This window comes from Phyllopteryx taeniolatus, chromosome 13 (genome assembly GCF_024500385.1).
Source record: "Phyllopteryx taeniolatus isolate TA_2022b chromosome 13, UOR_Ptae_1.2, whole genome shotgun sequence".
Taxonomy (NCBI): Eukaryota; Metazoa; Chordata; class Actinopteri; order Syngnathiformes; family Syngnathidae; genus Phyllopteryx; species Phyllopteryx taeniolatus.
Window position 1 is genome coordinate 13,178,203 of NC_084514.1, and position 16,300 is coordinate 13,194,502.

Consider the following 16,300-nt stretch of genomic DNA (forward strand, 5'->3'; position numbering starts at 1 on the left):
AATACCACACAAGTTTTCATTTGAGATTTGGCAACTACGGCTTGCCGTACACAAAGCTTCCGGGTAGCAATAGCTACCGCGCGTGCGCAATGTTGTTGTATGCTTGAGCCTGTAAGAGGTAAGTTGTTGTACCTGTATTTTATTTTTGTTGCACCGTTTGCCTGCTGTTATTACATTGCTGCTTCGATAATTTGGGGCTGTTATATGCCTTTATAACTGTCTGTGACTGTTTCTGAAGCATTTAATTGACTGAATTAGCTGCGTTTCTTGACGCTATAGGAAGCCTTAGCAAAGTAGCTAAATGAAAACAATGCGTTTGGTTACTCACTGTCACGTTACTTGCACGAGAACAGCTATATATATATATATATATATATATATATATATAAACTGAAGATCCCGGATGTTGTGTTGTTTTCATAGGAAAGTTAATGATTTAATATATGCTAAACCAGTGGGCTGTGAATGTCCATGCTGCAATTGTAGTTATTCTTGTTATATTGGCTATTTAAAAATATTTTATTACCTATTTATTTTAATTACTTACTCACGTCTTTCAAGATTTGAAAAAGCAGTAAATGGATAGTGAGGACGCTCCAGCCCAGCGGCCAGTCACTTTGGACATCACAGTAGAGGATGTCACCCAGGAGACGCCATCCCCATGTCCTCCAGAGTCAACTAGCAGTCAAACTCCTGCCAGAGATAATTTCCTGCCACAGGGAGAGAGCATCGACCTTGGGGGAGACTTTGCAACGCCCCAGGGAGACAGCAGTGCTTCACCCCCAGAAAGTCTGATGGACAAGCTCAATGACCAAATGATGGAGAGTGTCATTATCTCAGATTCAGCCAATAACAGTGAGGAGGAGGATGTTGCTCCCATTGACTCATTCCTTGAATGTGGCGTTGATGAAGGAAATGAAAGATACACATCATGTGACACTGAGGAACAAACCGACTGCATACAGATTATGACTGAGACTGACATTTCAGATGTGCAGCAGGAAGAAGAATCTGACAAAAATGAGGAGATAAAACCAAGAGAGCGAGCAAATTCATCTCACACTGACACACAGTGTCCATCTAGTTTTAAAAGTGAGCAACCAGTGTTGGAAATGGGGACAAATATCAAAGATGAGCCTGTGCCAGTTTGCACTATATTTAGCCAGAGTAAGCAGCCAAATTCCCTGATACCTGACGGCTTCCAGCCCACCCTCATCAAGTCCCCGAGCTTTAGTATGGGGAGCGGTGGGGGAGGTGATGAAGCAGTAACCCCCAGCAAGTTGACCATTCCACTTGTATGCCAGCCTAGCCCTAGCCTCAGCAAATTCTTCAGTGACAATGGACAGGGCAATCCAGCCTCTGACTTTTTTGATTCCTTCATGGCCCCCTCCTCCTTCATCTCAGTGTCCAACCCCAATGCAGAGATCCCTCCAGGCCCAACTGATACACCTATAGCCACAAACCCCCACCAGCTCTCTTTTACCTCCTCCTCCTGCGCCACCCCTGGTACACCCACTCCCCACTCAAGACATAGGTCTGCCACTCCTGACTTTGCAGCCAAGTGTCAGTCTCCTCCATCCCCAACATTACCATCTCCAAGTCAAGCCCTTGCCTCAGCTCCAGTCACACAGGCTTTCAACCAGCTACAGGCTGTGTTCTCCGGAAGTGACGATGCATTTGCAACGGCGCTCAGTCTGAGCGAGGTGGACAGACGCCATGATGCATGGCTGCCATCTGAGGAGACGAGGAAGTCATTGCTCTCCATGGCCACACAGCAGTATAGCCCAGTATATGCAGAGAGTAACAGACTCACCATGCCCGGCCTTAAGTTTGACAACCTTCAGGTAAGACAAACAATTTACGAGAAAATATTTTTTGTTTAAAAAAAAATCGTTTCGTCACCACTTATTTATTATATCATGGATAAAATCCTGCCAAAAGGGTCATGCATCCCTATTATTAAAACCATTGTAATAAGCAATCAGTAAATAACTGCTTGCTCTGTTGTTGCTTCAATTGAATGATTTGTTGATAGACATGCAGTACCATGATAGACTTTGTATAATTGCCATCGTATGAAAAATATTACGCGAGTTCTTTTCAAATATCACTCTCAATGTATGTCTAATAAATTTCCACCTAAGCTTGCTTGACAGATTTCACTTTCATTTGGATTATAAACCAAAAATGATATGCAGTAAGCTATAATAGTTTTTTAAAAACGTTTTCGCATCATTTGTCACTGCATTGTACATTTTATCACAGGGTGATGCTGTAAAAGATTTAATGCTTCGATTCTTGGGGGAGCAAGCGGCCATGAAACGACAAGTTCTTACTGCCAACTCTGTGGAACAGTCCTTCCTGGGTCTCAAACAGCTCATTGTAAGTTTCTAATTATTAATGCAGTGCTCGTCAACTACTTAGTGTTTTGAAGAAGAACGACATGACATAAGCATAAACAACATGAGGAAGTGCACCCATTGATAAAGGCTTCTGACAAATGTACCTTATTCTTATTTTGAAGAATGTTCTAATGAAATGTAGATTTTGTTTTGGCCCTTAGAGCAACAGACAGGGCAAGCAAGGTGAAAATATTGATAGTGGATTAGTTTTCAGTTGTGTACATGTGCTGCACAGCAGTAGTCATAAAGAGAAGACAAGACAGGCAAACTGAGGCTGTGTAGATGACGGTAAGACACGATCCGCTGCTGGTTTTCTAACATGTCAGCCGCAGTATCTCCCACCCTCTTTGCCAAAGATGGTGTTATGGAATCTAATGGCTCGGGGGACAAATGATTTATTTGTTGTCAATTTTTATGACATCAGTCGGCCGCTGAAAGCGCTCCTATGCTGGGTGATTGCAGTATGCACTGGCTAAGTGGCATTGTCAAGAATGGTCTGGAGTTAAGATTCCTCTGCTCCAATGCAGCTTCCACACAGTACAGCCTGATCACTGAACACGGATTCCTGATGAACATTCCTATGTTCAGCCGTGTGCGTCTCTTCCTTGGTGCAGACCCCCAACACAATAGCAGAGGACAGGACCAGCAACTACATTTGCATACATTCATAGCAGATGTCAAATAATGCCAGTCTTTTCAGGAAAACCGCCACTTATTGTAGAGCACGTCACTGTTCAATTTATTGTTCAGATCCAGCCTTAGGTACTTGTAAGCCTTCGCATTCGCTCTCAATGTTCACATGCTGCAGTGGGGGAGTACAATTTCCTTCATCCTGTTGTGTTGATCTGGAGGTGGTTTTTATTATAGCATCCAGTTAATTTCTCAATGAGAAATAAAATGTAGTACAAAAAAAATGTCATGACCGTCTTTTTTTGCAGCATTGGAAACCAGTGTGTGTGTGTGTGTGCTCTTTTTTTGGGAGTCAGAGAATGTGGAAAAGGACTAGTGGCTTTAATGCCATCTTCGGCATTGCTCTCACTGTGAGTCTCGGAGGCAAAAAAGAAATGGGTCAGGCTGTTATTGTTGACAACCACACCATTCAAACTATGTAACAGCCCACCAGATAATCAGTGGTTCATATTACCCAGAGGAGTGTCACTTACAACTTGGACTCGGTACTGAACCATCTTAGGGAGTGTTTTGTGGAGTTCTCTTAAAAGCCACAAGCTACTTTTCATATTACGCCAGTTTTGTGTCTCAGTGTCTCTCTGTGGTACTGTTGTAAAAGTCCAGCCATTGCTGGTGGGAGGAATGATGGCTGATGTGTGAAGTTCATATGGGTAAAGTAGGGAACCATCCCCCAGCTTGAGAGCAGTGTTCTGTCCCCTCGGTTCAAGTGTCTGAACACCAACTACACAGGCTTCAAAGTGAAGATGGCCTCGGTTGGAATCACTGGCCTGCAAGTTTTTCCATATACTGTTTTTTCCCCCCTCTTTGTGTAATGCTGGATCTTTATTGAAGTTGCATGGGAGCTCTGTATTAACCAAAGCTGAGTGGAGCAAGTCTTTTTAAGTTTGGTTTGCTTGGAGGCTTTCGGTCTGGTGGGAAGTTGTGTGGGCGTTCTTTTGTCGTCAAGAACTGTAATGCAAGGCTTTTTTTCCAATTCATCAAAGTAAAGGCACACTAAACATGCGACGTTCAGCACAATTAAGAAGCCTCATTCCTTTTCATCATGCAACAAGAACTTATAAATGTGTGTGTGTGTGTGTGTGTCTGTTTGCCCATTTGTGTTGCACTTACTGTATCGCCATGCATGGAAAGATCGACTGAAACACTCGAAACGTGTTGCAGCCATTAAATTATAAGTTCATGATTATTTGCTAAAAACAATAAAGTTGATCAGTTTGAACATTAAATATGTTGTATTTGTAGTGTATTCAATGAAATATAGGTTGAACATGATTCGCAAATCATTGTATTCTGTTTTTATTTATGTTTAACACAACATCCCAACTTCATTGGAATTGGGGTTGTCTTTACCAGTTGTGTAATTATGTTTGCAAAGAAGCAAAAGAATTACATATATGTGAAAAGAAATATATAAAAGTCTACTTTTTTTGGTTTTGCATCGTGAGTATTGTTCTGCTGCACAGCAGTACCACAACGATGTTGACATTTGATTTGAATTGCTTTGGTCTTGACTGAACTGGAAAGTCCATAACTCACTGTGCTGAACTGTTTGGCTCACTTTGGCTCCGCCTGATGTTTCCCTTACAGCTCCTCTTGCTCACCTCTTTTTACTTTGCCACCCACTGCTTCTTGCTTCCATCACTCAACTTTGTATTTTTTATTTTATTTTTTTAAACTGCTTCCAATGTTGATTTCTGCACTCTTATGTGCGCTCGTGTGGCAAGTACTGTACATTCTAGATGTTTTCATTTTCCCGAGTTACCCTGTGTCCATTTTATACCAGCACCAAGAAACAAGTGCACATTTATGCTTTGCAGCAGGGCAATGGTGTACCCTGGCATAAAGTAGGGTGTGTATTTTGTCTTGCTAGAGAGTTCCTCTTGTCCTGATTCAAGCTGGCTCCCCACATTGTCCTCTTAACCCCTGACTCTTAATTTTCTCATACGTGCCTTACTTTTTGTGTCAACCTTAAATCACCTTTTGCTACTCTCCATGTTGGTCTTTTTCCACTCCCTTATTTCCCCCCCTTCCTTATACTCGATATTTGATTTTACTGCTACATTACTGTAGCGCTTTCCTTCACCCGCTCTCTTTTTCTGCCTGGTCTGTCAGCTGCTAGGCCGCCTCTGAATCTTCATTAGGGTGGGAAATTTACTTGAAAACACGAAGGCAGCCTGGACAGTCAAAGCAGCTGCAGCGCTTCTCCAATAAAACAGAGAACATGATGTAGGGATTACTGCAAATAAAACACTTTTCCTCCCACTGCTTTCTGGTGAGAGATGAATTACCAACCACTAAGGAATTGGGGAGTCAGTTTTCAGGCGTTAATTTTACTGTATGTTGTTTTTATTTGTTTTTGTGTTTAGGTGACTCCACAAGTGATAGATCTGTGCTGACTCACCAAATTCATTCAGCCGTGTCTTTATGGACTTTCTATTGTGCACCGGGGAACAGGAATGTGACTTCCTAAAAGCTGCTCCCACAAATTTGGAAGCATAGAATTGTTTAAGAGTTTTGTAGTCCGTTAGTAACCAATCATTTGCTGTAATAATAAAGAACAGAATCTCAGGCATGGGAAACTGCCAGCCGTCACTCAGTGCAGCCCGCAAGCTAGTGGATGCCAATGTATCGTGTCCAACTTGTAATGTTTCAAACCACCGGCAGCAAAAGATGTTAGCAAAATTTAGACATTGCACAGCGGAGGCTCAGAATGCATGCCTGGCCATTCTCGCGGATCTCTCCAGCTATGGCGCCCATCGGATTCAACTCCTATCCATCCAGTCATACTTATATCTATCTATCTGGTTAAGTTAAATAATAACAGGTGCTGGACACAAAGCTATCATGTCCCTCAGATCTAGTATGTGATATGACTTGAGATGTGATTGCAATGACTCAGAGGCTTATTGTCTCACCTCCCCAACAGAGCAGTAAGAACTGGCGAGCAGCGGTTGATCTGACAGGCCGTCTTTTGACAGCTCATGGCCAGGGATATGGAAAAGCTGGACAGCCAACTTCCCATATCACTAACTCACTTCAGGTAAGCTGCAAACAACTGCTTGTGTTTCTGGCTGAATTGAGAAATGGCTTGGCTTAAAAATACAAGTTGATACATTTCCATCCATCCATTTTCTGTACCGCTTATCCTCTCTGGGGTCATGGGCGTACTGGAGCCTATCCTAGCTATTTTCGGGTACACCCTGAACTGGTCGCCAGCAGCCCAGGGACAAGGAAGTCTGTGTCAAATCTGGGGACTCATCAGCAGTGAAGAACAACTTGTGTTGCCAGAGAACAGAGAGCTTTGGTGTGACCTACACAAAAGTAAGATGGATGAAAACTTAATACATCAATAATTATCTATTACACAGGAAGACCAAGCTTTGCTATTTTAATGTCGCTGTTAGATGAGGTTAAACCTTTCTTGCCAGTTTCGAAAGTGTCCTCCATTTAGATCTAAGGCTCATCTAAGGCTTAACATTCAAGTTTAGCACCTTGTCCAACTCCTGGAGGTTTCATATGGAACTATTTCCACTGCATTTATCAACACCATAGAGTGCTGTGAAAAAGTATTGGCCCCCTTCTGAAATTCTTATATTTTTGCATAGTTTCCCCACTTTGTTTAAGATAATTAAACAAGTGTAAATATCAGACAAATATAATCCAGGTGAACTTAAAATGCTGTTTTTAAATAGTGATTTCATTTATTAAGGGGAAAAAAATATTCAAAGTTACCTGGCCCTGTGTGGAAAAAGTAAGGGCCCCCTAAACTTAATAACTGGTTGGGCATTCCACAGCGGCAACAACTGAAATCAAACGTTTTCTATAACCAGCAATGAGTTTTTCACATCTCTGTGCAGATATTTTGGCCCACTGTTCTTTGCAGAATTGTTTGAATTCAGGAAAAATTAACAAAAGTTCAATTCATGCCACTGCATTTCAATCGGATTCAAGTCTGGACTTTGACAAGGCGACTCCAAAACCTTAATTTTGTTTTTTTAAGCCACTCAGAAGTTGACTTGCTGTTGTGTTTTGGATCATTATCCGGCCACAGAACCAACTGCACATCAGCCTGAAGTCACAAACTGATGGCTGAACATTGTCCTTCAGGATTTTCTGTTCAAGAGCAGAATTCATGGTTCCATCAATCACAGCAAGTTGTCCAGGTCCTGAAGGAGCAAAGCAGCCCAAGACCATCACACTACCACCACCATGTTTGACTGTTGCTATGATGTATTTACACCAGATGAAACAAGACACACACCTTACAAAAAGCTTTCATCTCGTTAGGCCACATAATATTCTTCCAAAAGTATTGGGAATCATTCAATGTTTCTTTGTTTGTTTCTTTCTTTCTTTTTTTGCAAAAGACGAGCCTTTGTGTACTTTTTGGTTAGCAGTTGTTTTTGCCTTGAAACTCTGCCATGGATGCCATTTTTGCCCAGTCTCTTCCTTCTTGTGGTGTCATGAGCACTGACCTTGACTGAAGTAAGGGAGACCTGCAGTTCTTTATAAGTTGGCCTCCATTCCGTTGTGGCCTCCTGGATGAGTCATTGCTGTTCTTTTGGGATAGTCCTTGTCGGCCGGCCACTCCTGGGAAGGTTCACCACTGGTCCCCATTTTCTCCATGTGAGGATAATGGCTCTCCCTATGTTTCGCTGGAATCCTAAAGCTTTGGAAATGGCTTTTGTAACCCTTTCCAGACTGATAGATGTCAATTACTTTATTTTCTCGACTGGAATTTCTTTGGATCGTGTCATTTTGTTGCAGCTTTTTCAGATCTTTTGCCTGACTTGATTCTGTTGGCACAGTTTCTGTTTAAGTGATTTCATGATTGAAAAGATTTGGAGGTAAACAGGCTTGGGAGTGATCAGTGAAAATCCACCTAAAATTGTGATTAGCCGCAATTCATGATTTAACACGGGGGGTCATTACTTTTTCCACACAGGGCCAGGTAACTTTGAATATTTTTTTTCTTAATAAATGAAATCATTTAAAAGCAACATTTTATGTTCACTTTGGTTATTTGTCTGATATTTACATTTGTTTGATGATCTTAAACATTAAAGTGGGAAAACTATGCAAAAGTATAAGAATTTGAGAAGGGGGCCAATACTTTTTCACGGCACTGTATGTTATAATCACACCTTAAGTCATTGATGTAGTGGCCTAAAAGCCATTGTTTACAATCCACAATGCCACATTGTTTTTGGGAAACGTTTGGAAACCGTGTTTCCATTATTGTTGATTGCTTCCAAATGCATATAGAAAGGCCAGTCAAACACATGCACAGTCAATTTCTCCCACCAAAATCATGCACTGTGTCAAATACCTCCTTGGTATCATGCCACCAGGTGCAACAAACGATGGGGAAGTCGTGCATCCGACATACAGGTCACAGGAAAATTGTGGGCTCCTTGATGAACTCCTACCTGTAGACATTGTATTATCTGACCGAGGGTTCCTCATCAAAGACAGTGTGGGCCTAATGTATGCTTAGGTGAAAGGTCTCGCAGTGCCCCTAAAAAAATAAAAACACTGTACCCTTAATCCCAAGGCTGTGGAAAACACACCAGCGACTGCAAAGCTGGTGAATTTTGTGAAAGGGGTGATTGATGACGTGTAACAAGTCTAGACCGTTTCACAGCAGAGTACCTGTGAGTTTATTTCTGCAATGTCAGGGTGAGGAGGTTACCCTTCTTGACAAGATTGTGAAGTTTTCTGTGCTCTGTCCAACTTGTCTCCAAGACATCACTTTCGGTCATACTGTTCAATAAAATATCTGATTGTGACATTGCTGTTTTATTTGGGTAATATTTGGGCTTGAGTAATATTTAAGCGCCTCAATGTCTGGCAAGGCGGCATGATGGACAACTGGTTAGCACATCTGCCTTACAGTTCAGTGGACCTGGGTTCAAATCCGGCCTCACCTGTGTGGAGTTTGTAAGTTGTCCCCGTGCCTGCGTGGGTTTTCTCCGGGTACTCCAGTTTCCTCCCACATCCCAAAAACATGCATGGTAGGTTAATTGACGACTCTAAATTGCCCGTAGGTGTGAATGTGAGTGCGAATGGTTGTTTGTTTATATGTGCCCCGTGATTGGCTGGCGACCAGTTCAGGGTGTACTCCGCCACGCGCCCAAAGATAGCTGGAATAGGCTTCAGCACGCCCGCGACCCTAGTGAGGATAAGCGGTATGGACAAGAGATGGATGGATGTCTGGCACCTTCTTTATCCTTATCCCCCGCAAATAGCAGGGGTTCACTGTATTTTTTTAAACAACTTTAACGACTGTACATGTTTTTTACCCTTAAGTAAATGCAGTACTTTTACAGACCAGTACTGTACAGCATTTATTTTCTTGCCTATTGCCCAAAGATGTTTATTTTTGTGTTTTTCTCTTCCAGCTTTGGTTCGTGCGTTTGGCCCTTCTGACCAAGCTAAACCTCTTCCAAAATGCTGAGCTGGAATTTGAGGCTTTTGGTGACCTGGATCAACCAGACCTTTTTTATGAGTACTACCCCACTGTATATCCCGGTAGAAGAGGTATGTAAACACACACACACTCAGGTCAGCGTAAACCGTCTTCCACCGTCATCGCATACCTCTGGAGGAGGTGTATTTTCTTTCTACACCAAATAATAATGAATTTCCATAAATCTTGCTTAGGAAAGTCAATACAGTTTCCAGTCTTATTTAGCAACATGAAAGTAACTAATGTTTCCACATAGCTCACATTTCAATTCACCGTAATACACTTTAGAACAGGAATACGGGTTGTGTAGGCTGGATGGTGACTGCTGTCAGTTACATTTAAATAATATGACTTATTGGCGTGGCAAGACCTGTGTAGCCTTACAATGAAAGAACAGATACAACACGTATAGTATTGTGCTGCATGCTGACTTTTTGTAAACGAGACACAACTATCATCCATCCATTTAATTTTCTGTACCGCTTATCCTCACTAGGGTCGTGGGCGTGCTGGAGCCTATCCCAGCTATCTCGGGGCGAGAGGCAGGGTGCACACCGAACTGGTCGCCAGCCAATCGCAGGGCACAAACAAAACAAGCAACTGTTGGCACTACTAGTACAGTTTCAGTACCACAGTAGTACTGTACAGATCAGTGACTTTGATCTTTGAAAATCGGAACATGAAAATGAACATACTAACTACACTGTTTATAAAACCGACCTTTGATGGCAGTAATGCAAATCACACCATAGCAATGTTTAGTGTGATGTCCTCATATGGACTCCTATAACTGAAAATATGGAAACGGAGCTGATCCAAACATGGAATCGTGTCCACACGAAAATGGTGAAAAACTGTGGTATATATCCCAGACCTGTGTGGCGCTGTTGCGAAGTCACCAAAAACAGAATAAGAAACCTCGCGACGTTATCAAACTCACAGCAATGGTGGTGAGTGCAAAGCGAGGAATAAAGGAGACATTTTTGTGGCGATTTTGCTGGAAAAGCCATTATCATGGTCAGGAGTTTCTGCCGCACGAATGCAACAGGTGTAATCCTCCATCGTTGTTGTTGTTTGCAGTTTACAAACGTCACTTGATAACTTGCGCAACCGTGTAGTCATTTCAGGAAAGATGTGTTGTACACAGGGAAACGTGGGGGGCAGCGTTCTGAGCTTGATCCACTCTGGACCTGCTTTAAAAAATGATGGAATTTGTGCTCCCAAAACACAGGCTCTGTGTGGACGGAATGCAGAAACTATAAAACAAAAACAAAAAAACTTTGCAGATACACTGAAGTGGGTTTCCATGTGGACGGGGCCCAAGATCAATCGCTGGTCGTTCATCGCGAGCCACGTTACCCTTTCGGGCTGTACCCGGCCGGGCCCCATGGGTGCAGGCCGGGCCGGGCACTCGCCTTCGAGCCCCACCTCCAGGCCTGGCTCCAGAGGGGGGCCCCGGTGACCCGCGTCCGGGCAAGGGAAAACCGAGTCCATCGTTTGTCGTCATCGTAAGGGCTCTTTGAGCCGTGCTTTGTCTGCTCCCTCACCTAGGAACTGTTTGTCATGGGTGACTCTGCCAGGGGCATAAAGCCCCAGACAATTTAGCTCCTAGGATCGTTGGGACTCACAAACCTCTCCACCACGATAAGGTGACGGCTCAAGGAAGAGTACATAATTACACACAACTTCATTTCTGAGCTTATTTGTTCTACTTTCTTTGTATGTATGGATTACTTGGGTTGTTCCCAACATCTGGTGAAAATGTAATGTCAATAGCCCCTTTGGAAATATATTTCGTCAGAAAAATGGTGACGTGTTAAAAACTTATTTCAGCCGCTATACATATTTTTGCATTTATATAGATTGGACCAAAAACAATTTGAAAGTAATACAGGGGAAGTTTGTACCAGGATTTTGTTTTCATCCCACTATCCTTGAGAAGCTAAAACAACTCAACTTGTCTGCAGCAACTCTTTGCTTTTGTATGTCCTCTTTTTATACTGCATGAATTGCTCTCTAATGAATTCCCATTACTTAGTATCTGCTTCACCCCTCGAGCAACAAGCGGGGTGAAGCAGACACACACTTACACGATTCTTTAAAAATACGCAGCGATTGACTTTCCTTTGCTCAATATGAAATGCCCTGTGCCCTGCAAGTTGCTTGCAAACAAACTGGCACACATTTTGATTTATAGCATCATTTGTTGAGCATTTCTTTGGCCCAATGCTTGCATTGACCATGTATGGTCATGAGCAAAATCCTTAAATGCCTTAAGAGGTGGCTGCCCAAGTGCTACTTGCCCTCTAAGGAATATGGATAAGTTGTTTTTTTTGTCAATGATTCCTTTTTGAAATTACATGTATTACTCCTGAATGCTTTAAGTCTTACAATAACCATTCATTCATATACCTTTCAGCCAAATGTGCTCAATTAACATTCATTGTAGCTTCATTTAATCAAATATAATAATAATAATAATGTATTGAGGGTGTAGTATTGGATATTTTTAAATAGAAAATTACATTCAACAATAGCTTTGGCAGTTGTCTTGCATTGTTCTACAAATCTACATTGTCTTTGCACCAAAGAGTCCCGTTAGCATTATTGTGAGGGATCTCGTTTGATGTGAGACGCGCAAAAATCAGCAGGGACGCATAAAGTATGATCAATCTGTGTGTTAGGACGCAGAGCTAAGGCTTAGTACTCCATCGTGGTGCCGGAAATCCGGTGCATGAATCAGGGGGTTGTGCTCAACATGCTTGGGGCAGTGCATTAAAATGTAAAGGAAGATGGTTTTTACCAACAATAGGAGGCGCTATATTACAATGAAATATTGTCATACAGGTGTTCAGGGGGTGATTATTATGAAACGTGATGTTTGGTATTTTTTTGGGGAGCATGTGAAGGGGAGTTATTCAGCAATAACTGTTTTGTGGCGAAGGAAATGTGATATGTAAAGTTTGATGCCCCGCCCCTGTCATATAATATGGAGAAATTAAAGCTTTTACCAACTTTTATTGTCCCGGGTCTGGAGATATGCTACACACCAAGTTTGAAGTCAATCGGATGAAAGCTGTAGAAGTTTACGAAAGTATGATCCCTGTGAATGTGGGGGAAAATGGTCCAAAAAGTGCCAAAATTGTATTTAAAAAAAAAATAATCATAGTTCACTTCCAGTGCATTTTAGGATATGGCTTCAGTTGACTTTTTTGTATGTCTCGCCGTGATACAAGTGCCTCCCAATTTTCATAGTCAGAGGTGACACGTAGTGCAGGGGCCATTGTTTTTTTAGATTTGTAGGGGGAGAGCCCTTTTTTAGTAATCACGTAAAACAATTTAAAAATATCAAATTTTTCGCCACGCCCCATGTGTGTGCAAAGTTTGGTTCAAATCGGGGTATGTTTAGGCCATCAAAAATGCGATCTTTTAAGGAGCGATGGGCTCCAGCACACCCGTGACCCTAGTGAGGATAAGTGGTATGCAAAATGGATGGATAATAACAATATAGATAAAGAATCATTCCTACGATTACAATAGGTCCCTTACAACAGTCACTGCTCGAGCGCTAATTAGCATCACCGTTCCAATACTTTTGGAGGGGAATTTATAGCGATGGGTGGTGGTGTTAACCAAAGATGGACCAGCCAGGTGAGCTTCAGATTTGATGACGATATCAAAGATCCCCTGATCAAAGCCTTGGGGTTCGTCTGAATATAGGTTATTTCACAATAATGAGTGTGAAAGATGTTGAGACAGAAGGATGAAGCGTGGAGATTAGTGATGGTGCTGCGCAGCATTTGGAGAGAATGATAAGAGGGTTTAATAAGCAGCCATACATCCAGTAGCTCAATGCCATCTGTAGGTTCTTGCCTACAGGGCTGTCTGTGCAGTGTTTGTGTTTTCATCATGCACCTTTGTTTCCTCTTGCCTTTCTCCTGAAATGTCCTCATCCCACCCCATTTCTGATTTCCCCATCCTCAAAACTTCCCCCTTCTCCTGTTTTTTTTCTTCTTTCCCAACTTCTCCATCCTTCCCTCCCACAGGTTCCATGGTGCCATTCTCCATGCGGTTACTGCATGCCGAGTTTCCCCAGCACCTGACTAAGCCCCAGGAGGCTCTGGACCGCCTGCACAATCTCAAAACTGTCTGCCTCACAGTCAGTAACATGCACAAACAAACAGAGCCTCCAGATGAACATAAAGCTCTGCATAATATGTAGCGCTTGCATTAAAGACTGCACACCCACACACACACAAAAAAAACATTACTCGGATAAATACCGAAGTCAACCTTTGTAAACAAGGAAATATGGTCAGATTTTAGAGTTATTGAATATGCTGATTCCAGTATAAACATAGAAATCCTACAGTGCTGTGCTAGCAGTGAAACCGTTTCTTGAACAGATCCTGGAGAACTTGGATAAAGGCTTGGCCGAGGATGGCGGCACGATCACCCTAACAGAGGAGAATCGGCAAGGTAAGTACACACATGCTCACTCAAGCGGACTTAAGGCTGCAGACCTGGCCCCGGGCCCAGACTGCATCACACATTGAAGGAAAGTGAGGTCACAAGGCCCAACTGGGAAATTCACAGACGTACGCACAAACAAGCACTGAAGCACGCCTGGTGCGGTACTGCAGTATACCTCAACTACACACACACACACATTGTCCACCTCACAAACACATCGATGTGGGCTCTTAAAAGTGTTTAGCACCTCACTGCTTTTGTACTCATGCTGAATATCAAGATGGGTTCTCTAGCCAAGCCAGCAGAGCAGATCAATACACATCAGTCTTACCCAAGCTACGAGCATCTGCACATGTGGTGGGGATCTAGACGGGCAGTATAGACTGTAATCACCACTTTTTCACTAACACTACCCCTACGCAGACCACACGTCCTTTAAAATGGCTCAACATAGCAATAAATCTATTTGCAGGCTCCTGTCAGTGTGTTTTTCTTTTTAAGCACAAGAAGCGATTAAGTAAGGCAATTTGAAAGCCATGAAAAACAAAAATTCCGTTTCTAAATGTACCAAGACACTTGCTTGTAATTGGAAAAGAACTGTCAGGACGGTGTGTGTGAATATATGTGCGTGCACCGGTGATGCCAGTTTGTGTAATAGCTCTGCCCTCTGTCTCTCCTCTCCCTGCCCACACAGACAGCCGACAGTCAAGTCAGTAACACAGGGCCATGCCTTCGCACATCAGACCCCTACTGAGTGATTAGCTCCCCTCCCCAACACACACTCACACACAGACACCACTCACAGGTGTGCTGCGATGAATAATAATAGGCCTGTACAGAAGCTCTTCCACGGGGGGTACTGTCTGAGGCAAAGAGGAAAAGTGCCGCAGTGTCTTCCCTATCGCCTCCCCTTAAAATAAACCTCGGTGTGGAGTAGTAAAGCAAGGCAAAGCGTCAAAAAAAGTAGGATTTGTGGGAATAATGTGTTCCGGAGCAGAGACCCAAATGAACAAAACATCTGCCCTGTATTCTTTCGTCATGATTTTAGAATCTCTGAAGCTGTGGAAATCTCGTCTCAGTCGAGTCCTCTACTCCATGGCCAACTGTCTGCTGGTGATGAAGGTGCCTATGTTTAATGTCCTTATACAAGTGTCTAGAGTCCGCCTGTGTGTGTGGAGGAGGAGGTCCTGCTGTGTGTGTGTGTGTCTGTGTGCGCTCACACACACACGCGAGCGGGCGGGCGAGTGAGTGAGAGAGAGAGAGAGAAAGACCGGGAGAGCTCTGATGCAAGGCGGGTTGAGGATTCACAGTGAAATCCCCCCAGACTGACCACTAATTGGATTCTTGGTCAGAGAGAGAAGAAAAGGAAGGGTGGCGGTGCATTTCAGAAAGGAAAGAGAGCCACAGTGCCATCTACTGTCAAGATGACATCGCTGAATCTAATACCGTTTTCATGGTATGGAATTTGCTCATTTACATAACATTACATCAAACGTGACAATTATTCAAATAACTGATTCATGTCATGACACTTTTTGATACTCTGTTGAGTTACCAAGATCAGTGGTCCCTAAAGAGTGGAGCATAACATATTGCGGTCCACTGATTGGTCAATCACTACTGTACTCTTGTGTCAACAGCGAACAAATAAAGAATACATAACAAATCTTATTGTACAAATAAGCCACATAGCAAGATAAATGCTTCATCTATTGTTGTGTGCCAGTTCCATTGGTAGGAGATTTTTTTTTTTTACCGCAGTAGGTTTTTGTTTTTTCTCCCTAATAAAATATTGTTGCAGAACCCCACAATTCACAACCCTGCTCGCATGTTGCTTGAGGTTTTATAATACATTTGTTAATATCTGAATAGTTATTATACCTTCTTAATAAAAGAATGGTTTACGTTTGGCATAGACATTTGTTACTATTACATGAGAATTCTTAGGTTGCGTCAAAATTAACCCAATATAGAGCGGTTATAGTGTGTATACTTTCATAGTGTGCTCTGTGGAAAAGCAATATGTCACCTTTAAAATGACAGTAGCCGCAGTGTTTTGAATATTAGAATCATAAGTGAAGAGTTGACATTGACTAATGAAATGAAGACTAAACCCAATCTTTATATTTCCCATTCCCAAGTACAGTAGTACTATTTACAAACACAGTGGAACCTCGATAGAACAGTCTTAGAGGGGCAGGGTGGTCGTCCGATGTAGCCGATTGTCTGTTACCTATTTTTGGAGGCCATATGCACCCATATTACT

The 16,300-nt window shown here is 42.6% G+C and overlaps 1 protein-coding gene across 1 annotated transcript in view; it reads left to right on the top strand.

Annotated features, from left to right (window-relative positions):
* Positions 1-16,300, top strand: part of trappc12 (trafficking protein particle complex subunit 12) — a 25,346-nt gene continuing 9,046 nt past the window's right edge. Inside the window, exons 1-8 of the mRNA XM_061795829.1 lie at positions 1-118; positions 562-1,844; positions 2,266-2,382; positions 6,019-6,132; positions 9,494-9,632; positions 13,608-13,720; positions 13,968-14,040; positions 15,083-15,156. Coding sequence (XP_061651813.1) covers positions 579-1,844; positions 2,266-2,382; positions 6,019-6,132; positions 9,494-9,632; positions 13,608-13,720; positions 13,968-14,040; positions 15,083-15,156 — 1,896 coding nt within the window. The 5' untranslated portion in view covers positions 1-118; positions 562-578. The remainder of the gene's footprint in view (positions 119-561; positions 1,845-2,265; positions 2,383-6,018; positions 6,133-9,493; positions 9,633-13,607; positions 13,721-13,967; positions 14,041-15,082; positions 15,157-16,300) is intronic.